This window comes from Capra hircus, chromosome 11 (assembly GCF_001704415.2).
Source record: "Capra hircus breed San Clemente chromosome 11, ASM170441v1, whole genome shotgun sequence".
Lineage (NCBI taxonomy): Eukaryota > Metazoa > Chordata > Mammalia > Artiodactyla > Bovidae > Capra > Capra hircus.
In genome coordinates, this window is record NC_030818.1 from 304,131 (window position 1) to 330,673 (window position 26,543).

General features: G+C 45.8%; 1 protein-coding gene across 1 annotated transcript in view; it reads right to left on the reverse strand.

Moving 5' to 3' along the window:
• Positions 1–26,543, reverse strand: part of MERTK (MER proto-oncogene, tyrosine kinase) — a 121,347-nt gene that overhangs the window by 44,898 nt on the left and 49,906 nt on the right. Inside the window, exons 4-6 of the mRNA XM_018054803.1 lie at positions 23,573–23,746; positions 10,327–10,413; positions 5,197–5,312 (exon numbers count right to left, since the gene is read on the reverse strand). Of these exons, the coding sequence (XP_017910292.1) occupies positions 5,197–5,312; positions 10,327–10,413; positions 23,573–23,746 (377 nt within the window). The remainder of the gene's footprint in view (positions 1–5,196; positions 5,313–10,326; positions 10,414–23,572; positions 23,747–26,543) is intronic.

The window sequence follows — 26,543 nt, forward strand, 5'->3', positions numbered from 1 at the left end:
GCATTCAGATGCTTGTATCTTTCCTTTCCTCCTTTGTTTTTGGCTTCTCTTCTTTTCACAGCTATTTGTAAGGCCTCCTCAGACAGCCATTTTCCTTTTTTGCATTTCTTTTTCTTGGGGATGGCCTTGATCCCTGTCTCCTGTATAATGTCACAAACCTCCATCCATAGTTCATCAGGCACTTTATCAGATCTAGTCCCTTAAATCTATTTCTCACTTCCACTGTATAATCATTAGGGATTTGATTTAGGTCATACCTGAATAGTCTAGTGGTTTTCCCTACTTTCTTCAATTTAAGTCTGACTTTGGCAATAAGGAATTCATGATCTGAATCATAGTCAGCTCCTGGTCTTGTTTTTGCTGACTGTATAGAGCTTCTCCATCTTTGGCTGCAAAGAATATAATCAATCTGATTTCAGTATTAATCATCTGGTAGAGTCTTCTCCTGTGTTGTTGGAAGAGGGTGTTTGCTATGACCAGTGTGCTGTCTTGGCAGAATTCTATTAGCCTTTGCCCTGCTTCATTCTGTACTCCAAGGCCAAATTTACCTGTTACTCCAGGTGTTTCTTGACTTCCTACTTTTGCATTCCAGTCCCCTATGTGAAAAGGACATCTTTTTTGGGTGTTAATTCTAAGAAGGTCTTGTAGGTCTTCATGAAACCGTTCAACTTCAGCTTCTTCAGCATTACTGGTTGGGGCATAGACTTGGATTACCATGATATTGAATGGTTTGCCTTTGAAATGAACAGAGATCATTCTGTCATTTTTGAGATTGCTCCCAAGTACTGCATTTCAGACTCTTTTGTTGACTATGATGGCTACTCCATTTCTTCTAAGGGATTCTTGCCTGCAGTAGTAGATATAATGGTCATCTGAGTTAAATTTACCCATTCCAGTACATTTTAGTTCACTGATTCCTAAAATGTTGACATTCACTCTTGCCATCTCCTGTTTGACCACTTCCAATTTGCCTTGATTCTTGTACCTAACATTCCAGGTTCTGATGCAATATTGCTCTTTACAGCATCAGACCTTGCTTCCATCACCAGTCACATCCACAACAGGGTGTTGTTTTTGCTCTGGCTCTGTCTCTTTGTTCTTTCTGGAGTTATTTCTCCACTCGTCTCCGGTAGCATATGGGGCATCTACCGACCTGGGTATTCATCTTTCGGTGTCCTATCTTTTTGCCTTTTCATACTGTTCATGGGGTTCTCAAGGTAGGAATACTTAAGTAGTTTGCATTCCCTTCTCCAGTGGACCACATTTTGCCAGAACTCTCCACCATGACCCATCTGTCTTGGGTGGTCCTACATAGCATGGCTCATTGTTTCATTGAGCTAGACAAGGCTGTGGTACATGTGATTATATTGGTTAGTTTTCTGTGATTGTGGCTTTCAGTCTGTCTGCTCTCTGATGGAGAAGAATAAGAGGCTTATGGAAGCTTCCTGATAGGAGAGACTGACTGAGGGGGAAACTGGGTCTTGTTCTGCTGGGTGGGGCCGCTCAGTAAATCTTTAATCCAATTGTCTATTGATGGGTGGAGCTGTGTTCCCTCCCTGCTATTTACCTGGGGCCAAAGACTCCTGCAGAGTACATCATGAGAAAAGCTGGACTGGAAGAAACACAAGCTGGAATCAAGATTGCCAGGAGAAATATCAATAACCTCAGATATGCAGATGACACCACCCTTATGGCAGAAAGTGAAGAGGAACTAAAAAGACTCTTGTTGAAAGTGAAAGAGGAGAGTGAAAAGGTTGGCTTAAAACTCAACATTCAGAAAACGAAGATCATGGCATCCGGTCCCATCACTTCATGGGAAATAGATGGGGAAACAGTGGAAACAGTGTCAGACTTTATTTTTTTGGGCTCCAAAATCACTGCAGATGGTGACTGCAGCCATGAAATTAAAAGACGCTTACTCCTTTGAAGAAAAGTTATGACCAATCTAGATGGCATATTCAAAAGCAGAGACATTACTTTGCCAAGTAAGGTCCGTCTAGTCAAGGCTATGGTTTTTCCAGTAGTCATGTATGGATATGAGAGTCGGACTGTGAAGAAGGCTGAGAACCGAAGAACTGATGCTTTTGAAGCGGAGAAGACTCTTGAGAGTCCCTTGGACTGCAAGGAGATCCAACCAGTCCATTCTGAAGGGGATCAGCCCTGGGATTTGTTTGGAGGGAATGATGCTGAAGTTGAAACTCTAGTACTTTGGCCACCTCATGCGAACAGCTGACTCATTGGAAAAGACTCTGATGCTGGGAGAGATTGGGGGCAGGAGGAGAAGGGGACGACAGAGGATGAGATGGCTGGATGGCATCACCAACTCGATGGACGTGAGTCTGGGTGAACTCCGGGAGTTGGTGATGGACAGGGAGGCCTGGCGTGCTGCGATTCATGGGGTCACAAAGAGTTGGACACGACTGAGCGACTGAACTGAACTGAGCTGAAACTATGTTGGAGGTAATGAAAATAATGGTGACCTCCCTCAAAAGATCCCATGCATGTACTGCTACAGTCCATGCCCCCAACCCTGCAGCAGACCACCACCACGCCTCCACCAGAGACTCCCGGACACCCACAGGCAAGTCTGCTGTGGGGTCACTGCTGCTTTCTCCTGGGTCCTGGTGCACAAGGTTCTGTTTGCCCTCCAAGACTATTTCCCAGTCCTACAGAAGTTCTGGCAGCTCTATGGTAGGGTTAATGGCGACCTCCCCCAAGAGGACTTATGCCATACGCACACCCAGAGCCCCGCCCCTGCAGCAGACTACTGCTGACCCGGACCTCTGCAGGAGACGCCAAATGCAGTTCTGCCTCAGTCTCTGTGGGTTCCTGGGTCTGGCGCACACAAGGTCTGTTGGGGCCCTCTGGGCATCTCTGGCAGGAATGGGGTTTGATTCTAAATGCGAATTGCCCCTCCTACCATCTTGCTGGGGCTTCTCCTTTGCCCTTGGACATGGGGTATCTCCTCACAGCAGCTCCAGCACCTATCATCTTACTGGGGTTTCTCTGACCTTGGACGTGGGGTATCTCCAGATGGCCGGTCCAGCGAAGTGCAGCCAGCGCTCCTGACCTTGGACGTGGGGAATCTATTTATGGCTGCTCCAGCAAAGTTCAAATAGACAACCAATAATTATGGGTGTACGTATGACACAAAGTCAGCAGGGTAATTATCTTATAAAGTAACTACGTTTCTATTTGCTAAATCTGGACAGATGGAGAGGAGAATGGGTGAAGGCAGTCTGAGCTAGCTGGTGGGACAAAGACAGGATAACCACAGGATCCAATGTGGGCAAGGGGGCTGCAACTTGGCAGCCTCAGGACGGCTCTTTGTACCACAGCCACCCAAAGTCCAGGGGAAGAGAGACAGAAAGCAAGTGAAGCTTGTGGAGACCCGTCTTCCTCCTGGAGGGGTGACCTGGTGCTTTCAGACTTCCCAACCCCCCTACTCTACCTCACATTGACCCCGAGAACCACTCTTGTCGGGGGTGGCAGGGGCGGGGGGACGTAACAACCTCCTACAGGAAGGAGTCTCATGATCCTCTTGGACACTTCAAGCAGCTCAGTAACTGGAAACAATCTTTAAAAAGGCCAGTCCACATAGGGAATATAACCACGTTTTATAATAACTATAAATAGAGTACTGGCTTCCTGCGTAGCTCAGCTGGTAAAGAATCCACCTGCAATGCAGGAGATCTGGTTTGATTCCTAGGCCAGGAAGTTCCCCTGGAGAAAGGATAGGCTACCCACTCCAGCATTCTTGGGCTTCCTTGGTGGCTCAGAGGGTAAAGAATCCACCTACCATGCAGGAGACGCGGGTTTGTTCCCTGGGTTGGGAAGATCCCGTGGAGGATGGCATGGCAACCCACTCCAGTATTCTTGCCTGGAGACTTCCATGGACAAAGGAGTCTGGCAGGCTGCAGTCCATGGGGTCACAAAGGGTCTGACTAAGCACAGCACAGCACATAAATGGAGTATAATCTATAAAAAATCTGAACCACTATTTTGTACACTTGAAATTGTACTTCAGAAAAGGGAGGCTGGTCCATGCTTCATTTATGTCCATATATAGGGACCGTTATGTCCATAGACAGGGAAACAGGCCCTGTTGTTCCCTAAAACAACAGAGTCCTGAAATACATGAAGCAAAAACAGAGAGAACTGAAGGGAGAAACAGACAATTCAAAAATAATGGCTGAGATCCCAATTTCCTACTTCCGATAACAGATAGAACCGCAGGGCAGAAGACTGACAAGGAGACAGAATTAGTGAACAGACTGTATATAAACCATCTGGACCTAACAGACGTTGCCACAGCCTGACACGCCTTCTCCCCAAGTGCACACAGAACGCTCTCCAGGATCGAACATATGCAAGGCCACGTGTGGGCACTCAAGACGACAGTGCTACTGCTGCCCTTCCATTTTTTATGGAGTGAATGCGCGCAGCAGAGTCTGTTTCATGGCGAGGTATCATTTTAGGACGTGTATGTGTGCTCAGCCATGTGCGACTCTGTGACCGCCAGGCTCCTCTGTCCATGGAATTCTCCAGGCCAGAATACTGGAGTGGGTTGCCACTTCCTACTCCAGGGGATCTTCCCGACCCAGGGAGCGAGCCTGCATCTCGTGCGTCTTCTGCTGTGACAGGTGGATTCTGTACCACTGCACCCTCTGGGAAGCCTCTGCTTTAGGATGCCTAACCTATATTTCTCGTAGCTCTATTTTATGTCAATTTTAGATAGTGGGAGATGACTCTGCAAGGTCTGTCACCCCCGATTTTTCCAGGAGGTGGAGTCGGTCCATTCACTAGTGAGGATGACTTGTCTCCTGCTGTCCTTTATGGCCACCAACCCAGGAGGAGCCAGGATGGGGCATGCCTGGCTTCCTGAACTCCTGGTCACAAGCCAGATGTGTTTTTGTACCTTAAACATTCATTCTCCCTGGTCTCATGATGTTCTATCTTAGAAACATGTATCTCCTCCAGTTGGACCCTGGACCACGCACAAAGAAGGGCACAGCGCCCCAGGCGGGCAGAACATCACAAAACGGCGCATGCCTGGTGGACACGGGGCAGGCGGCAGGCCAAGGGCTTCTGAACACGGGTGTCAACTTGACGTCTGTGCCACTCCTCAGGCGGAAAATAAATCAGGCAGAGTCACTGAGCCCCAAATAGATATTTCTCTTCATCAAGAAAGGTTACCTGAATTCTGCAATCGCTCAGCGGGGAGTAGCCGTCAAAACCCGGGACCCAGGAGATGAGCATGCTGTGTGCGGAGCTGTTGTGGACCCTGACTTCAGTAGGTGGGGAGGGAATTGCTACGTAAAAGACAAAAGACACACCACAGACACAATTATAAACCACAGGAGGTCACAGCTACCAAACAGGTGCATTAATGCCAAGCCCATGTCTGCATCTTGAGATTGGGAAAATTAAACACGAGTTTTAAAGAGGAGCCACCCTCTGGGTGAGGGTGATCATATGAGCCTCTAGGTTGGTCTTGCAGTGACAGGATGATTCTGCCTGGACCAGAGACGTGGGATGCAGACCTGTGTTCCTGCCCACTGATGACATGAGAACTTTTAGCTGGACAAGAATGGGGAGATATCCGTTCCTCCTGCTCTGTGCAGGGCTGTCACTGGTGCTCTAAACGGGGGCAGAGCCATGGCCCTCTATCTGCCTTATGCTGTGACAGCTGTTGCTCAGTCGCTAAGTCGTGTCCGACTCTTTGCAACCCCATGGACTGCAGCACGCCAGGCTCCCCTGTCCTTCACTATCTCCCGGAGTTTGCTCAGATTTATGTCCATTGAGCTGGTCGTGCTATCTTTCCATCTCAACCTCTGTCACCCTCTTCTCTTTTCATCTTCAATTTTTTCCAGCATTAGGGTTTTTTCCAATGAGACAGCTCTTCACATGAGGTGGCCAAAGTATTGGAGTTTCAGCTTCAGCATCAGTCCTTCCAATGAATTTCAGGGTTGAATTCCTTTAGGATTGACTGGTTTGATCTCCGTGCAGTCCAAGGGACTTTAAAGAGTCTTCTCCAGCACCACAGTTTGAAAACATCAGTTCTTTGGCGCTCAGCTTTTTTTATGGTCCAATTCTTACATTCATAAATGACTACTGGAAAAACCATAGCTTTGACTAGATGGATCTTTGTCTGCAAAGTGATGTCTTTGCTTTTAATGCTCTGTCTAGGTTTGTCGTAGCTTTCCTTCCAAGGAGCAAGCATCTTTTAATTTCATGTCTACGGTCACCATTCACAGTGATTTTGGAGCACACGAAGAGGAAATCTGTCACTACTTCCATTTTTTCTCTTTCTATCTGCCATTGTGTGTGTGCTCAATCACTCAGTCATGTCTGACTGCTTTCTGACCCCATGGACTGTATCTGCCAGGGTTCTCTGTCCACAGGATTTCCCAGGCAAGAATACTGGAGTGTGCTGCCATTTCCTACACCAGGGGAATCTTTTGGACCCAGGAATTGGACCTGGATGTCTCCATCCCTCAGCTAAACGATAAGTTGGGGAGACCTTCATTAACTGAAGAGGAGCGGCTTGCCCTGAGAAAGGGGTGCACCATGGGAACGTGCATGCGTACGTGTGTGCCTGTGTGACGCGGGGAGGGAGCGTTCCTGGCCGAGGAAATGGGTGAGAGTCAGCTCAAGCCAAAGAGCCAAGTGCATCTGCTCATGGGGAGGGAAGGCACGCCGTAATGAGTGTGTGATGACCTCAGTCACAGGTGGGACGTGGCTAGATATTCATCAGTGATAGACTGTTACTAATAATCTATTATTAATAGAATCCAACACATTATTGATAGCATTCAACACAGATCTGTTTTTAACGTATTAAAATCTGTGAATCGATCCTGCTTTCATTATTTATTTATTTATTTACTTTTGGCTGTGCCACATGGCTTGCAGGATTCCTAGTGCCCCAGCCAGGAATCGAACCCTTGCCCTTAGTGAAAGCCTGAAGTCCTAACCACTGGACCGCCAGAGAATACTCATACATTAAACTTTTTTTTTGATATGTGTAATATTTTGATATTACAGTTTTTTAAAGTTGTTATTGAATTTGTTACAATATTGCTTCTGCTTTAGATTTTGACTTTTTGAAAGTGAAGTATGTGGGATGTTAGCTCCCCAACTGGGGATTGAACTTGCACCCCCTGCATCGGGAGGCAACATCTTAACCACTGGACCACCAGGGAAGTCCCTAAACTTTTAATTAATGTTAATAACCACATTTATGGGCTTCCCTGGTGGCTCAGACAGTAGAGAATCTGCCTGTAATGCAGGACACCCAGGTTCTATCCCTGTGTAGGGAAGATCCCCTGGAGAAGGGGACAGAAACTCACTCCAGTATCTTGCCTGGAGAAGCCCATGGACAGAGGCCTGGTGGGCTACAGTCCTCGGGCTTGCAAAGTCAGACACAATTAAGCGACCAACACACACACAACAACAACATTTATAATCCAAAAAGATGACTAATGTTTTTGAATGGTGCTTACTATGTGCCAGGAGTCTTTATGGACTTCATTGGATCATGATCAGAACCCTATGAGAGAAGCAGTCTTACAATCCCCATAGATGGAAGGGGAAATGTGAGGACCAAAGAAGTTAAAAACTTGCCGAAGCTCACAGAGCTCACTAGCAACAGAACGGGGACTTGAACTCAGGTCTGCCTCACCCCAGAGCTCCGTATGTCCGTATCTCAACAGGACACTGGTGGCTGGCTGTGGGAGCAGGGAGCAGACCAGCATGAAGACCAGCACGGGCTGGAGAGTGTGATCACCACTGAATCGGCTGCATGGCCCACCGTGGCACAGTTCAGTGCCCTCTCCACTCAGCTCTCTCTTCTATTGCTCGGGGAGAGATTGCACTGTTCGATGGGGCTGAAATGAGGTAACTAACACACGCACTAGGTCTGGGGGAGATACACTGGTGATGAAGGCAAGGACAGGAGGCACGGATGAGGGGAAGACAAGACCATATTAAGCACCCACGGGGTATGTTCAGGATTCCAGTTTTACCAGGAGACACACAGCTTGATGAGTGAGAAAGCCAGCCTTTCGTTTGACTCACTTTCCTAAATACATTATCTGCTTTTCCAGATCCAAATCTGGCCACATACACCTCAGCTGATGACAGATTGGCAGGGAGTTTTGGTTGCTTTGACATTCATGTTTAAGAAAGACCAAAACCTGAGTTTCAGAAATAGGACTTGTTAAAAGTCCTAGTTGAGATTCTGTCTGAAGAATAAAATTCAAGAAGTGCTTCTCATTTCATGGATTTTTAAACTTTAAGATATTGATGCTTTATGAAAATGTCTTTATAAATTTACGCCCACTGGTGGATTCCTGAAATTCCCAGCATTTCTTTTGAAAATTGTAATAATGCAATTTGTAATGAAGGAAGGAAGTTATACAGTTCCTCTTGTAATAACTTTCGGTTGGCTCATTTTTCCTTTCCAGCGAAATTTTAGAAAATACCCTCTCATAGCTTCTTCCAGCTGATTTGCTGAAACTAAACACCAGCAGCGAAGCGTGGTGTGCTGCAGTTCATGGGGTCGCAGAGAGTCGGACACGTCTGTGCAACAGCAACAGACATCAGCACATTGAGTCTTCTGCTACGCCTTACCCACCCTTTAACTCATTATTAAACACACTCTGCTTTTTTTTTTTTTTTTTTAAATTTTGAAATCTTTAATTCTTACATGCGTTCCCAAACATGAACCCCCCTCCCACCTCCCTCCCCACAACATCTCTCTGGGTCATCCCCATGCACCAGCCCCAAGCAAGCTGCACCCTATGTCAGACATGGACTGGCGATTCAATTCTTACATGACAGTATACATAACACACTCTGCTTTTTCCCTCTATCATTTCCTCCAAGGACAAAAGGAGTACGAACTCACTATTTCCTTCTCAATATTTAAATTAAGAACAAATAATGTAGAGAATAGAACAAATAACCCCCAAGGTGGAGGCGGGTAAGGGAGGGGTGCAATGGTAGGCGGGGGTTAGCAGATGTAAACTTTCATATATAGGATGGAGAACAACAAGGCCCTATTGTAGATAATCAAGAACTACATATTCAATAACCTGTGATAAACCATAATGGAAAAGAATATTAAAAAAAACATATATATATATATGTAAAGACTGAATCACTTTGCTGCACAGCAGTAATTAACACAATATTGTAAATCAACTATACTTCAATAAAAATTCATTCATTAATTAAAATATAAATTAAGAACAAATACTAAAACATATCATTTCCTTGAATTTCTATGAGAAAGGTTAAGGAGATGACTTGAAAAGGTAACAAAAGGTTTTCCTTTCAAGTGTCAGATTTTTATTTGATTCATTTGAAGTTTTTATTGGAGTATAGTTGCTTTAGAATGTTGTGTTAGTTTCTGTTGTATAGCCAAGTGAATAAGTTATATATATACATATATCCCTCTTTTTTTAAATTTCCTTCCCATTTAGGTCACCACAGAGCACTGAGTAGCATTCCCTGGGCTATATATTGAGTTCTCATTAATGACCAATTTTAAACACAGTTTTTTATACACAGTATTTTATACACAGTATCAATAGTATATGTACATCAGTCTCAATCCCTCCCACTCCAGCTTCAGTTTGCTCTCTACATCTGGGTCTCTATTTTGCTTTGCACATAGGTTCATCTGTGTCAATTTTTCCAAAGTTTCAGGTTTAAATATCTTTGATCCCACAGAAGGGGGAGGAAGACACAGAATGTTGGATTGGAATGTCTCTACTAGCCTTCCAACACCTGCCTTTCATTTTGTTACATCCCAGCCTAGGGGAAGCAAGGAGTGGGACAGAGATTAGGAGAAAGCGGGCCCAGAGCCTTGGGCCCCGAGGAGAGGCGTGACTCTGACCTCCTCCCTCCTCAGAGCAGCTGCTGGGAGGACGGGCCCCAGCTCCAGCTGCCCAGGGAAGGACACAGCCCATCCCTAGATCAATGGGTGCTAGTTCAGTGTGGAAGAGTAAAAAGAGGAGCTAAGATGATCTGGGTCAACATTTCAGCCTACTTTCTTTTCTGACTGAGCAGAAAACTAAACTAGTTACTGTTGATCACAGACAAGTGTCAGGCCCTGTTATGAGTATTTCTGCTTTCATTATTTCATTGAACCCTCAAGAAGAGATAGGTTCTGCAATTATCTGCATTTTACAGAGGGGCACACTGAAGTTGCTGAATGACTTGTTCAAGGTCACAAAGGGAAGCCAGGGCTCAATCCCAGGCAGCTGGCTGCACAGCTCACAGTGTAGTTCCCCTGCCAGGCACCCCCCTGACGCTTACCTTTGATGTTGATCTGCACGCTTTTGGACACGGTCAGCCCTTTTTGATTGTGGGCCTCACAACTGAAGATTGTGGTCTTGGTCAGACCTAGAGGAGAAGGAGACCCATGAGACTAGGGGTGGAGAGATAGGCTGCTGTTTATCAGAATCCTGCGGGAGTCTGGGCATCCTTTTACTTCGTGGTTCAGTGTTCCAAGCCATAAATGCAAAGTTAATTAAAAATGTGTGTTGGTGTTTGAAAAACAAACCTAGGATTAAATCCTAGGTACCAGGAGCAAGGCAACAATGGGCTTAAAAGACATCTGTAATTCATTAAAATTCTTTATTTTTTCCCAATGATGAGACATGAGGTAACAAAGCAGTATCATTTAGTTTTAAAATTTCAGCAAGGAGCTATGGGAACTGTGTGTGTGCTCAATCCCTCAGTCGTGTCCAACTCTGCGACCCTGTGGGCTGTCCATGGAATTTTCCAGGCAAGAATACTGGAATGGGTTGCCATTTCCTCCTTTAGGGGATCTTCCCAACCCAGGGATCGAACCTGCATCTCCTCACTGGCAGGCAGATTCTTTACCAGTGTGCCACCTGGGAAGCCTGCAGTAGGAATCACTGGCCCCAATATTAAGAAAAGTGGTTTATGAGGCTCACCTAGACAGCCCCGTGCTTAGCATCCCCATATATCCTATGCTACACACTGTGGACATATCAGGACTCCAGAAACAGCAGGACAAAAGTCACAGTTTTTAAAACTTCTGATGAATGAAGTTTCTGTTGCAGTGATCCTTTTTTAATAGTAAATATCAATGTATTCCTAAGGAATTATGTAAACACAAGGCATCACTATTACTTGAAGACACTGGTGCTGAATGAAGAAAAATTCTACCATTTCAGAAGTTTGAAGACATCTTAGAAGTGAAAAATATTCAGTTGATTCATTAATTTTAAGGAGGAAGGAAGAGAAGCAATCCAGACCTTGGTTTCTTTATTTTCATTTTAATTCTTTCGACTGTGCTATGTGGCATGTGGGATCTTAGTTCCTCATTGGAAGCACAGTCTTAACCACTGGACTTCCAGGGAAGTCCCGAGATCTTGGTTTCTTTCTTTCTTTTTAAAATATTTTTATTTATTTGGTTGTACTAGGTCTTAGTTACAGCATGTAGGATCAAACCCAGGCCTCCTGTACTGGGAGCATGGAGTCTTAGCCACTGGTCCACCAGGAAAGTCCCCCCTTGGTTTCTTATAACACTATTCGCCAGTGAAAGGAGCCAGAGTTCCTCGGAGAAATGCGGATTTTCAGTTTGGAGCAGTAAACATGTAAGATGAGCCTGGAGCAAGATATAAAACATACGACACCCACACACACCCACACGCGCACAAAGGGACGGGCGGGGGCGGCGGCCAAGAGACAGAGGAGCCAGCTAAGAAACTCCCAATCGCCAAAGTGGGAACAAGTTAGGCAAGAAAATAAAGTAGCATTAGATTGTAGCCCCAAGTATAAGATAATTATCCATGAGTCTATAACGACATCCGTTGCTGCTGCCGTTGTTTAGTTGCTCAGTTGTGTCCAACTCTTTTTTGACCCCATGGACTACATCCCACCAGGCTCCTCTGTCCATGGGATGGATTTCCCAGGCAAGAATACTGGAGCGGGTTGCCATGCCCTCCTCCAGGGGATCTTCCTGACCCCGGGACGGAACCTGCATCTTCCGCATTGGCAGGCGGATTCTTTACTGCTAAGCCACCTAGGAAGCTCCTTTTCCAATATATACAAGTGATTAAATACATGGGAGAAGAGACAAACCCCCATGCAGAAGAATTCCAAGTGATTTTTATATTGATGCTCCGCTCCTAAAGAGGAGCATTAATCCAATGACTTCCTTCCAAAGAGATCGATATGGAAAGGGAACTCAAAGGAAAACTTTCAAGTGAGATACTGACAAACACAACTCAGGTGGAGAGTCAAGGTCAAGGGCAATGCTGTAAGCCATGCTGACAGTGTACCCTCAATGTGACGTGATGAGACTGGCACTTCCCCTCTGGGGTCCTCCCCGCCAAAACACAGAACCCAAATCTAACCATGAGAAAAAGGAGGTAAACATCAGACAGGTCCAAACTGCGGGACACACTACAAAAAAAAGACCTGACCCGTACTGAAAACCATCCATGTCACTAAAAACAAGGGAAGTTTGAGACACGGTCACAACCAAGAGAAGCTGAAGGAGACACAACTAAATCCTAGGCCAGTAAAAGGACGTTAGGTAAAGACTAAGAACACCTGAATAAACTATGGACTTTAGCTGATGACAATGTCTTGGGAATTTTCAGGGGTGACGGAATAGACAGCTACATGCTAGTTTCAGGCTTACTTACTGGAAGGACATTTCAGTGGATAATAAGGCATGCTTGGGGACTTCCCTGGTGGTCCAGGGGCTAGGACTCTGAGTTCCCAGTGCAGGGGGCCCAGGTTTGATCCCTGTTCAGGGAACTAGAGCCCATGTGCCACTAATTAAGACTCAGCACAGCCAGATACATAATAATATAATACATAATAGAGTGTGCAATATAATACATAATTATTTATAATATAATAAATTATTATTATGAAATAATAATAATAAAGTGCACAATAACTGTAATGCACTTGAATCATCCCCAAACCATCCCCCTTATCCACCACCTCCGGTCCAAGAAAAAACTGTCTTCCATGAAACTGGTCCCTGGTGCCAAAATGGTTGGTGACCACTGCTCTAAGCCACCACCTGGGGCCCCTGTTGCCCACCACTTTTTCACAAGCAGGCCTGTGACCTTTGGCTTTTCCTGCTGGAGTATCACCTTTAACCTTCCAGGTCGTTAGTTCCCAAATGGCATGCCTGTTTCACCAGGCAACGTGAACTGGCAAAACTTGGCTTATGTTTAGAAAAATCAGCTTTGGCTCAATCATAAGACCCTGGGAGCTGCTAGGCAACTTACATTTTGTACATATTTGAGCAGACTTCTGCAGGCTAAAACCAGTCATTTGACTTCAATCACCCTTGTCCAAACTCTTGGGAAACCCTTGAAAACAATCTATGAATCCCTCTGACAACCGGTGGTGAGGGCAAGCCTGGCCCTGCAAGGAAACAACAGGATGGACCTATTTCCTTGGGATCCACCATCTCCTTACAGATCCCAAAGTAAGATGAGTTAGGCCCATGGTTTTTTAGTCCTGCAAGGTTGATCAATGTCGAGAGTGAAACCACTCCTCACAGAACTGGATTTTACATTAAGGAGGAAGACATTTTTCCTCTTTGTGCTTCTCTTCGGAGGACACACAAAGTCAGCAGCTAATTCTCTGGCACAAGGCACCCATTCCGACTCGGAACTGCCCACAAGAAGCCAAACCATCAAGGGCAGTAGTTTTATCTGGCAGGTTGAGGTGGTGAATGCCCACAGGCCAAACAGAAGCTAGCAAAGAGAAACGGAGGCTGATTCCAACCCAGATTAACTTTCTCTAGAACTGAATGGGTGAGAACTTTAGGCCAAATATAGGCTTCCTGGCTTAATGTATCTGGTGATACTTTTTTTTTTTTTTTTGGCTTAAGGACATTAGCTTCCCACTTGGAGGCTCATTTATAAACCTGAGTTGACTGCTGTAACCAAGATGGACTAAGAAAGAGAGCTACCTCATCACTTCTCCGTTCTCCCTCCCTCAACTACTAGACTAGAAAGGATCTTGACGTTTTAGAGCCCAACCCTGTGGCTTTCCAGGGAGAAGAGCACCCACCCACCACGTCTCCACCCTCCCATCCAGTCTCCCAAACATGCCCGACAGCAGCGCCTCCGCATTTCCTGTTGCCAGGCCTCCTTCTCGTGGACACCCCCTGACTCCACGACACCCACCCCAGTTCACTATGACGGTGTGCGCCCCTCTTGCTTGGTACTCTGCCGGTTTAAAAAAAGACAGCCCCTGACACAAGGTCTGAAAGATATTTTAGGGAACATGCAGCCACAGGATGCCCCCTCAAGGGAAAGACAATCAGAACTGCTGAGGAGGCAGTTCCTAAGAGCACAGTTAGGGTGTTTCTTTGACTTCTGGGTTAAGCAATCCTGTCCTTTTGTTTTCTTCCCCTGGTGTTCATCTTTCTACCCAGAGAGGAGAGAAATACAATAATATGCTGCATAAATGAAGGGCTTACGCTTACAAACTTGGAACTCACTTTCTGCCCTGAGTTCATTCACTCAACATTTACTGCGTAGCTGCTATGTGCCAGCTGTTTTCCAGGCACCTGGGATCTATCCATGAATAAAGTAAAGATACAGCCCTTATAAAGCTCACATTCTCAAGGACAAAAGAGGGTGAGAAATAATAGCCTTAATAAATGTTACCAAAAGGACTTTGTGGGTCCAGCTGCTTGCCCCTCAAAAGCCAATAAACAGGCCAGATTGGTGGAAAGGAAAGTGCTTTATTTCAGGTGCCGGCAACTGGGTGGAGGAGGGTGGCAGACATCCGTCCAAAGGCCAACTTCCAACCCCAACAAGCAGCGGGTGAGAGCTTTGAGAGATAGATTGTGGGGGGTGGTCTCCATGCAGGAACGGCACAGTCATTTCTAAGTTATCTTCAAATTGGTCATCAGCGATCTGACCAGCATCATCTTGGTTGTCTTAGGTGCAGTTAATCTTTAGTTCTAGGGTCCATTTGTTCCCATTTTTTGTGGCCAATTGTAGGAATTGTGGCAGCTCATGTCCTGGGTACAGTCTGCTCATCATGCAGTTCACTTCTCTAGCTAGGCATCTATAAGACAGCTCACAGGATGTGGCTCAGAATCTTATCTATAGACCTTGAGAAAGAGCTAAAGCTCCCTGAGTGTGCTTAATGACTGCATTATTATTATCCAGTGTCCTTTGACGGTTTGCCTTTGTTTCCACATTTCTCACTTCTCTGATTAAACTTATTCTTTGAGTGAAGTTTTCCAGACACAAAAGGCAGGCAGAAGACATGGGTGAGGGGGCAAGTAAGGGGAGGCAAAGACCTGCTCTGTTTGATAAGCTGCATGCTGTATTAGAAGGTAATTAGTACTCGGGAAAAACAGAAGAGGATCAGGCGGTCAGGGTGTGTGGAGAAGTGGTAGTGATTTTAAACATGCGGGTCAGAGATGGCTCCTTGAGAAATGTCCTCTGAGGAAAGACTTGGGGTGAGGGAACGGGCCAAGTTTATTCTGGAGGGTGAGGGAAGGTTTGAAGTCAGGGAATATATGGGTCAGGCTTCCCTGGTGGCTCAGAAGTTAAAGTGTCTGCCTCCAATTCAGGAGACCTGGGTTCGATCCCTGAGTTCGATCCTTGGGTCGGGAAGACCCCCTAGAGAAGGAAATAGCAGCCCACTCCAGTATTCTTGCCTGCGGAGAATCCCACGGACAGAGGAGCCTGGTAGGCTACAGTCCACAGGGTCGCAAAGAGTCGGAAACGACTGAGCGATTTCACTTTCTTTCTTTCTTTGTCCTCCAAGAGAGATGGGAAACCTGGGGCTTTGAGCAGAAGACTGATATGACCTAGTCTATGTTTCATGAGGCTTGTTCCAGCTGCCACACAAAGGCTAGACCTTAGGCACGCAGGTCCCTTACTTGCTCCAAATTTCTTCCTGATCTGTAAAATGGTAATTAGAAAACGTCTAACTGTATCATTGACTGCTATGAGGTTCTTTGCTGGAGGCACTGTGAGAATTACAAACTGACACACAAATTCCAGTTATTATTGTTACTGTTGTCATCACAACGAATATTAAGAACTACAGGCACTGCCCTGGTAGTCCAGTGATTAAGACTCCATGCTTTCACGGCAAGGAGCGCCAGTTCAGTCCCTGGTCCAGGAACTAAGAATCCTGCATGCCTTGCTGTATGGCCAAAAAATAGTAATAATTTTTTTAAAAAAGCACTATAGCCAATTAACTAAAAGCAAAACTAGCCTAGCTGTTTTCTAAATGTGGATTTTAACATAAAACATGTATTTTTTAAAAGTAAAAAACCAGGACGTTCCTGGTGGCAGAGTGGTAAAGAATCCACCTGCCAATGCAGGAGACAGGGGTTCGCTCCCTCCTATGGGAAGATCCCACATGCTGGGGAACAGCTAAGCCAGTGCCCCACAATGACTTAGCCTGTGCTCCGCAGCAAGAGAAGGCCCGGGTCCATGCAACTGAGAGAAGAGCTCGAGCAGCAGTGAAGACCCCGCAGAGCCAAAGATACAGAAGCAAATAAAACCTTTTTAAAAAGAAAAACCCAGAAAGATCAGCCTAAGTCCCTGATCTTGGTAGGAAGGTAGCTCAAAATGGACAATGAGTTAGTAACTGTTTCATATAAAAATTTGTTTCAGGTAACATCTGAGTCATTCCTGTAGGTTGCTTCTGTACCGAAGCCCTTACATACATTATTTCATCGAATCTTCATAAATGTTCTGTGAGGCAGACACTGTTATTATCCCTGTCGTATATAAAGACGGCAAGTAGCTTGCCTAGGGACACACAATGGTGAACTGCCATTAGTTAACGGGATCTTAACCACTTAAGCTATAACACATCCTGTCGCTGAACACCACAGAGCAAAAGCTTTCTGCAGTTCTGCTCTTTATTTTGGGACTCGATTTGTTGATGGCAAAGTACTTCCTTGGGGGGGAAAATTGTAACGTTGTTTTGAAATAGTTTTCGATTCACAAGAAATTAGAGAACTAGTACAGAGTTCCGAGCGCCCTTCACCCAGGTTCCCCTAATGGTAACATCTTACGTAATCACAGTAGCACGGTCAAGTGACTTTGGAACGCTGTACACGTGCTCAGTTGTCCAGTCGTGTCCAGCTCTTTGCAACCCTCTGGACTGTAGCCCACCAGGCTCCTCTGTCTAAGGGATTTTCCAGGCAGGAATACTGAAGGGGGTTGCCATTTCCTACACCAGGGGATCTTCCCAACCCAGGGATCGAACCTGTATCTCTTGTGTCTCCTGCAGTTGAACCACTCAGGAAGCCCAATACTAGTAACTAAAACACAGGCAGGTCTTATTCAGATTTCACTAGCTTTTGGTTTTGCTTTATTTGGGGGAGGGGGGATTTTTATGAAATTTCTATGAAATTTTACTACAGGTATAAATATGTATACAAATCAACTGTTTCATCACCAAAAAGAAGCTTCCAGGGCCTTCCCTGGGGGTCCACTGGTTAAGACTCTGAGCCTCGACTGCAGGGGTGCGGGTTTGACCCCTGGTGGGGGAACTAAGACCCCACATGCCCTAGTGGTAGAGCCAAAACAAAAAAAGCTCCCCCATGCCACCCTTTTTACAAACATCCTTCTGTCAACCTAACCCCTGCAGGAGCTGATGCGTACATCATCACTATACCCCTTTCATTTTGAGAATGTTACCTAAATGGAATTACACGGCACATTACCTTTGAGACTGGTTTTGTTGACTCAGAATCATGCCCTTTAGACAAAGTACTTCTTCGCTCACATTTCTTAAAGATAGCACTTAGGTCACAGAAGAAAAAACAACTGGTAGCATGAGGGAAAACTGTATGATCTTCCTGCTCCTAAATGTGCCTGCTCCAGGCAGGCTCTGAGTGGGTACACAGCCCAGCAAAGCCATCTCAAGTCAAAACAGCCTCAGCCTAGTTCCCTAAATACCACCTACTTACTGGAAGGGGCTCGGGTATCTCACTAACTTGTCTTCTAAGTTAAGAATAGATGTAAATAAGTTTGAAGGTAGTTCTTTCACAGTGCTACAAAATTTTAACAGTATAAAACATTTTTTATTCTGAAATGTTAATTATATATTTACAGAAACAGACAGGGAGTTCCATGTGTCCTTCACCCTACCTCCCCAATGTTAATGTCTCAAATAACTATAGTGTCAAAACCAGCAAACTGATACTGGTACCTTCCACAGAGCTTATTCAGATTTTTCCAGTTACATGTGGACTCATTTGTGCGGATGTATTGCTTTGTGTGAGCTTATCACATGTGTAGCTTCATGTAACCATATCCCATTAAAGTCTATGTTAAAAAGCATACTATTAGCCTGTAGAATGCTCAATTTCTATTTTACGTCTATCTTCTTAACCAAAAGGAAAAAAAAAATCTTCAAATTAAAGAAAGTAAAATGAAGACTGTAAAGAAGCTAAAGCCCAAAATAAGCGTCAGTTGTAATGGTATATCTGACCACTTAGAAATAAGTAAGGTCACCAAGTTGAGACAATTTATATCAATATATTTAGCCGTGGGTATTAAATTTTGCAGATCCTTCTACTTGCTAAGAACACTGAAGAGGAAGACCTCTAGAAGAACAGAGACAGGACCACCCTGGTGGTCCAGTGACTGGGACCCCTTACTTCCAATGCAGGGGACGTGAGTTCAATCCTTGGTCAGGGAACTAGATCCCACATGCTGAGCAGTGGCCAAAATGTAAAACAAAATTAATTCTAGATGAACAGAGATGGACAGACTTTGTCCTTGCTTTCATAAAGAAAATGATACTGATTTTGGCAAACACAAAATCAGTGAGAGACAGAATCCACAGTAGAACTTCAGGGAAGGTTATCAAATTGGTGCCTAGGACACCTGGCCTAGGAGGGCAGGCATGGGGTTCAGCTCACCAACAGGAAGTCAAGCCTGATGTCAGAATGAATTGCAAACTGATTTCCAGGCTTTCCAGGAGAGTTCCTAGTCCAAAGTATCAAGGAATATCTTAGAAGACAAGATGGAGAGATAAATGGTGGAAAAAATAAAATTAGGCAGATTTACTGCTGACTGAAAAGTAGACAAAAGAGCTGATTTCATGAATTGATAGCAACTCAGAGGTTGCCTGATGGCCACTGTGTTTTGTCCTCGGTTAGATTAGAATCTAGACAGGAAACAGGGAGAGAATTTGCTAATCCAATAAGAGAATCAAGGTTCAAAATGGCCTGAGTAGATTGGGATGATGAGATAAATTTTCATAGGGATAAAGGTCACATGGTGGGCTGAAATTTCGAAGTAATTAAATATACAAAAAGCAGGAGAGCCTTGATTTTGCAGCAGTTTACGAGAAAAATGCTTGGGGATTTCAGTTAACCTCAGACTCAACATGAACCAATACATTAACCTCACCAAAAAGGTAATGTAAACTGCATTATCAGAAATAAAGCATCCAATTTATTTAAAATGGATAACCAACAAGGTCCTACTGTGTAGCCCAGGGAACTCTGCTCAGTGCTACGTAGCAGCATGAATGGCATGGGAGTTTGGGGGAGAATGGATACCTGTATATGTTTGGCTGAGTCCCTTTGCTGTCCACCTGAAACTATCACAACACCATTAATTGGCTAACTCCAATATAAAATAAAAAGTTTTTTTTTTTTTCAAAAAGCAAGGAAAAAAAAAATATTCAAAACACAAGAAGTTACAACCTCCACTTAACTTCACAAACATCTTTCCAAAACAACACCAACGCTACCAAGCTCTTTCAACAAAGAGAGGAGTTGGGAAGACTTTCCAACTGTGTCTTATGAGGTCAACGCTGCCCAGATGGCAAAGCCGACATCACAAAAACAAACTTATAAACCAGTTTCCTTCATGAACACTGTTGTGTGATAAAGACTTGGACTAGCCTCTGTCCCTGGTAACTGACTGAGTAATGAGAGCGGCTTTGTTATGCTAATAAGGTAAATCACGTGGATCCACGGATGACTTCTAGATGGGGACTGGTCACCAGAATGACTAAATCATGTGATGGGAAGGCTGGGGCTTTGATCCACGTGATATTAGCTCAAGTTCCTGGCGTCCAGGAAAGAGAGGGAGGTCTGGAGACAGTATTCCACCATGGTCAATGCTTTAATCAGTTATACCACATAATGAAGCCCCAATAAAAAAAATTCTGAACACCAAAGCTCTGTCCTGTGAACACACTGATGCAGCAAGTGACACTCGTCCAGGCAGAAAAGCTCTGCATTCGGGACCCGCCCAGACTTCATCCTGTGCGTATCCTTGGTGAAACAGACTATAACGTAAGCAGAGCACTTTTCTGAGATCCGAGCTATTCCAGAAAATCACTGAGCCCAAAGGGGTCATGATGCCTGCTGTTTAGTCACGAAGTCTGAGGCAACACCAGAGGGTCTCTTTGCGACCCCATGGCCTGTGGCCCACCAGGCTCCTCCGTCCATGGGATTTCCCAGGCAAGAATACTGGAGTGGGTTGCCATTTCCTTCTCCAGGGGACCTTCCCAATCCAGGGAGTAAACCCATGTCTCCTGCATTGGAGGTGGATTCTTTACCACCGAGCCATTTGGGAAACCCAAGGGGGCCACAGGAACCTCCAAACTGACAGCCAGTAAGTAAGGAGTACAGGTGGCTTGGGACTCGTGGATGGCAGCTGAGGTGAGCGCAGCCTTGTGGCAGATGCTGTCCTGACCACAGGGTCTTCACTAGCTCACAGTAATTAGGAGCAGAACCAGCTCGCAGTATAAGCGGTCGGTGTTATCCCAGAAAAAGCTTAAATGCAAAAATACTTAACTTAATATCTACCAGCCAATGGAATCTATCACAATCCATCAGGACCAAGCAGAGTTTAGCCCAGAAATGCAACACTGGTTTAAAATTCGAAAATCCAGTCATGTGGTAGTTTGCCACATGACGAGAATAAAGGTGAAAAACGATATGACCTCAACAGATGCAGAGGCCCCACACTAAAAAAGACATACCTTCTGATTTCATTTCTGTAAATTTCAGTAACAGGCAAAATTTATATATGAAACTAGACATCAGAACAAGGTCACCTACGGGGCGGGGCAGGCTGACCCAAAGGGAAAAGGGGGTACTTGCTATATATACAATATATAGCAATGTTCTATATACTGACTGAAGTGGTGGTTACATGACTGTCTACATTTATCATGACTCATTGATTGTGTGCTTAAGTTCTAAGCATTTAATTACATGTCAATTCAACCTACATATTTCCTTGTATGCCCCATAGATCTTCTTTACAGGACTTCAAAACAATCATCCAGAGAAGGTGGAATGTAGTTTTTTAAAGTTGATTTTGAACAAATAAGTCACTTGATGATCAATTCCTCAGAGAAACTCAAAGAAAACTCAGATGAAGGCAGAGACAATGATAACATTCCTCGTGGAGTCAGGAGTGAGAAAAGTGACTCAGAGACAATACCTCTGACTGGCAATCACTTGCTGGCCCATTCTCACCATAAACATTCAGTGAGCATTGCCATGAGTCAGGCTCTGTCTTGGGAGAGACAAAGCCCTTGTCCTTACTAAGCATACATTCTCTAAGAAGACAGACAAGGAGATTAAACAATAAAGAAGGTAATGACAGACTGCGATGTGCAGCGAAGGAAGCCCACAAGAATATGTGCCATGCCTGAGAGTCAATACAGGAGTGAGGAGGACCCGGAAGAACGAGCAGGAAGGACCTCTGTGCAGAAGCGTTACCTGGCACACGTCACTGGAGGAAGGGCAAACGGAACGACATTGCAGGCAGACAGAGAGGCGGTGCAAAGGTCCTGAGGCAGGGAGAGGGGGATGTTTCTAAGAAAACAAAAGACCACCAGTGTGACTGGTGCTTAATTAGCAGGGCTGAAAGAGTGGGTGGGGTGGAACTGGAAAGTAGAGGGGGGACCGGAGCACACAGATCCTATGAGGAGCAGAAAGGCCTCTTGAGAGAAAGTCAAAGACAACGGGCAGCCAGTGAAGAGTTCCAGCAGGCAGGGGACATGACCTACCATGGAGAACAAGAGTGGGGATAAGGCTGGAAGCAAAAGGCAATGGCACCCCACTCCAGTACTCGCGCCTGGAGAATCCCATGGACAGAGGAGCCTGGTGGGCTGCAGTCCACGGGGTTGCTAAGAGTCGGACACGACTGAGCGACTTCACTTTCACTTTTCACTTTCATGCATTGGAGAAGGAAATGGCAACCCACTCCAGTGTTCTTGCCTTGAGAATCCCAGGGATGGGGGAGCCTGGTAGGCTGCTGTCTATGGGGTCGCACAGAGTTGGACACAACTGAAGTGACTTAGCAGCAGCAGCAAAGAGACCAGTTAGGATGCTACTGCAGAGATGCTGGCAAGAGGTGGTGGTGACCTGGACCGGGGCCCTGCAGCAGACAGGCAGAAAAGAGATTTGAGATGTATTGTAGGAAGACAACTGGCAACCTCCTGATGTAGTCAGTCTAAACAACGAGCAGCAGGAAGGATGGGACAGACAGTGACACGCTTTAGTAGGATGGGGAACTCTGTGGCAGAACAAGTCCGAGTGGATGGGGAACTCTGTGGGAGAACAAGTCCGAGTATTGGGGGGAAACTAAGAGTTTCATTTTAACACACTTGCATACCCAGTAAGTGGACATGCCAGGAAAGGAGCATGAAGCTCAGGAGGGTAGTCTGAGCCAGAGGTGCAAAGTTCAAAGTCATCATCACATGGATGGTCATGAAGCCAGGATCCAGAGGAGAGCTCCCAGGCAGGAGTGCCTCAGAGGGAGCAGAATGCAGCCCAGGACTGAGCCCTGCGGCACCCAGCATGTTCAGAACTCCTGTCGTGGGCAGAGGAAGAGCACTGAGGCAGGAAGGAAGCCAGGAAGACTGGTTTCGGAAGGTCACCTTTGGCGTACAGCATCCTCGCAGAATACGCCCTGAGTACACGCAGATTGGGAAGGTTAGGGGGTGGTAACCTTACCGGACATTGCTGGGAGATGTGAGGAGAGGAGGCAAAGAGGAGCCCATCGGATTTCGCAGCACAGAACACGGCGCTGCCCCTAGGAGCAGCGTGGGAGGAGGGCTGGGCCCGAAGCCAGGCCACACCCACTTAGATGGAAATCAGATGACTGCTGACCTTCACGGCACTCACAGCCCCACAGTGACTCAGTCCTCCCACAAATGCCTCCATGACCAAGGCGTTTTCCTCGCCGCCACCTCACTGAGGTCCTCACATCAGTGGTTCCTGAAAGGCAAGGCCTGCCAGGCCAGCTGGCCCACAGCTGCCACGGGAGATGTGAGCAGGGCTTCCCGGCCGCCCTGGCTCGAAGAGTCCGGCCACTTGATTGCTGTAAGCACAGACACCCATCCTGTGCTGTGACCTCTGAGCCCCAAGACTTCCACCTGCCTCCCCATCTGGTCCCCATCCTGGGCTGCCCCACCTGTGTTTTCATCCTCGTCGAGTGCCCGCTGCTGTACACTACAGCATTCACCCACCTTCTGCTCCCTTCCACCGTCAGAAAGCAAACAATAAACAAATGCCACAACTGAGACTCACCAGGAACAGTCAGAACAGAGGGGGATCTTTCTGGAAGTTCATTAACACGGCTGCTGTTTTGAACCCAGTAAATGCTGACCGGCTCGGGTGGACCCACAGCCTGACAGGTGAGGTTGAAGGCTGTGTTTCTGGTGACATTCATGCTCTCGGGGTGCCTCGTAAAGTAAGGAAGTCCTGCAGAGGAAGTGGTAAGTGGAAGAAGGTTTGAGATTCACAGGTCAAGGCACAGCCCCCAGGTGAATGGAAACCACACCAGAATTTGGCACTAGTCCTCTCTGTCCACCACCCTGCAGTGTAGGAGACTTGGGTTTGATCTCTGGGTTGGGAAGATCTCCTGGAGAAGGAATTGGCAACCCACTCCAGTAGTCTTGCCTGGGAAATCCCATGGACAGAGGAGCCTGGTAGGCTACATTCCATGAGGTCGCAAAGAGTCAGACAAGACTGAGTGATTAAACTTTTACTTTCTGTCCACCACCCAGGTGTGAAATGCTCAGTTTTCACCTCGATGAAGTTGAGTAAGAAAGCACACAGAAGCTAATTCTTACCAGTCTAGCTCTAGCTGGCTTTCTAGGACACTTTCCCAAAGGAGCAATGGTGATTCAGAACTGGTTTTTCCAGAAGGGAGGCCTGGCAGTTGTGAAATTAGGTGTTGCTTAAGCTCCTGGGAAAGGCTGGCAGGATTCCTCACCAATAAACACAGAGTGAAAACAAAGCCACGTGCGAGGTCTGCCCCACCTTTTTTTTTTTTTTTAAGTTTAAGTATACTTGATTTACGGCTTCCCAGGTGGTGCAGCATAAAGAATCGACCTGCCAATGCAGGAGACGCAGGGGACGTGGGTTCAATCTCTGGGTTGGGAAGATCTCTTGGAGGAGGACATGGCAACCCACTCCAGTATTCTTGCCTGGAGAATTCCATGAACAGAAGGGCCTGGTGAGCTACAGTTCATGGGGTTGCAAAGAGATGGACATGACGGAGCAACTGAGCATGCACACTTGATTTATAATGCTGTATTAGCTTCAGGTGTATGGTGAAGTGGTTCAGTTATACATATGCAAAAATATATATTCTTTCAGATTCTTTTCCATTATAGGTTGTTGCAAGATACTGAATAGAGTTCCCTGTGTTATGCTTGTTTATTTGATACAAGGTGCTGTGTACCTGTTCATCGGAAACTTCCACTCCTTCCTCTTTGGTAACCAGAAGTTTGTTTTCTTTTTCTGAGTCTGGTTCTGTTTTATAAATAAGTTCATTTGTATCTTTTTTTTCATTTCCACGTATAAGCCATACCATATATTTGTCTTTCTCTCTCTGACTTCACTTAGTATGATAATCTCTAGGTCCATCTATGTTTCTGCAAGTGGCATTATTTCATTTTTCATGGCTGCGTAATATTCCATTATGGGCTTCCTGGTGGCTCAGCGGTCAAAAATCTGTCTGCCAATGCCAGAGATGCAGGTCAGGAAGGTCCCCTGGAGAAGGAAATGACAACCCAGGGATTCCTGCCTGAGAAATCCCATGAACAGAGGAGCCTGGAGGGCTACAGTCCATGGGGTTGCAAAGAGTCAGACACAACTTAGCGACTGAGCACACACACAATATTCCGTTACACGGCACATCTTCTTTATCCCTGCAGCTGTTGGTGGACACTTAGAATGCTCCCATGTCTTGGAGATTGTAAACAGCACTGCTGTGAACACTGGGCTGCATGTATCCTTTCAAATTGAAGTTTTCATCTTTCCTGGATATTTGTCCAGGAGTAGGATTGGTGAATCACATGGTAACTGTAATTTTAGTTTTTTGAGGAACCTTCATACAGTTTTCCATTGGAGAAGGCAATGGCATCCCACTCCGGTACTCTTGCCTGGAAAATCCCATGGACGGAGAAGCCTGGTGGGCTGTAGTCCATGGGGTCGCTAACAGTCGGACACAACTAAGCGACTTCACTTTCACTTTTCACTTTCACGCATTGGAGAAGGAAATGGCAACCCACTCCATTGTTCTTGCCTGGAGAATCCCAGAGACAGAGGAGCCTGGTGGGCTGCCGTCTATGGGGTCGCACAGAGTCAGACACGACTGAGGCGACTTAGCAGCAGCATACAGTTTTCCACAGTGGTTACCAATTTATACTTCCACCAACAGTATAGGAGGGTTCCTTTTTCTCCACACCCTCTCCAGCATTTATCATCTGTAGACTTTTTGATCACAGTCATTCTGACTGGTGTGGTCCATTTTTGAGGACAACCTGTTATATGTGAGACTTTCATATTGGTGATAATAAATTTTAAAATCTGTACACTTGTGTAAGACTGAACAGTTTTTCCAAGCCTAAACTCATGAAAACACTGTAGACAGAGTTACATAGTTACAACCTCAAGATCTCCCACTTTGATTCCAGAACTGGGGTCACAGGGAAGTGACGTTAAGAACAGCTCAGAGACAGCCAGTTGGTACTTATTTGGGGCATGTGCCAAAATGTTAACAGATCAAGCGAAATGACCTCCAGCATTTAAATTGTGTTATTTGGGGACTGGGAGTTCACAGATCCAGTCCCAGCAGGAATAACATGGGATTGGTAAAATAGGATTCTTTTTTGCAAGCTTCAGTGTTTTACCAAACTTCATTTGAACCTAACTCATTCCTACCCTGCGCGTTTTTTTCCTGGGACTTTACAAGTAAAATGTCTTTTGAATAGTTTTTCCAGAGTAGCAGCAAATGTAGGAACCCTTCCCTCCGGTGGATACCGGCAGAACTCTCTGGCATGGCCATCCAGTTTGGGACCGTGCATGTGTGCCCGCCAAGTCACTCCAGTCGTGTCCGACTCTGTGTGACCCCATGGATAAGGATTGTCCTCCTTCTCCCAGGGGATCTTCCCAACGATCCAGGGACTGGACCCGTGTCCCTTAGGCCTCCTGCATTGGCAGGTGGGTTCTTTACTACTAGCACTACCTGGGAAGCTGTGCAGGGAAGCCT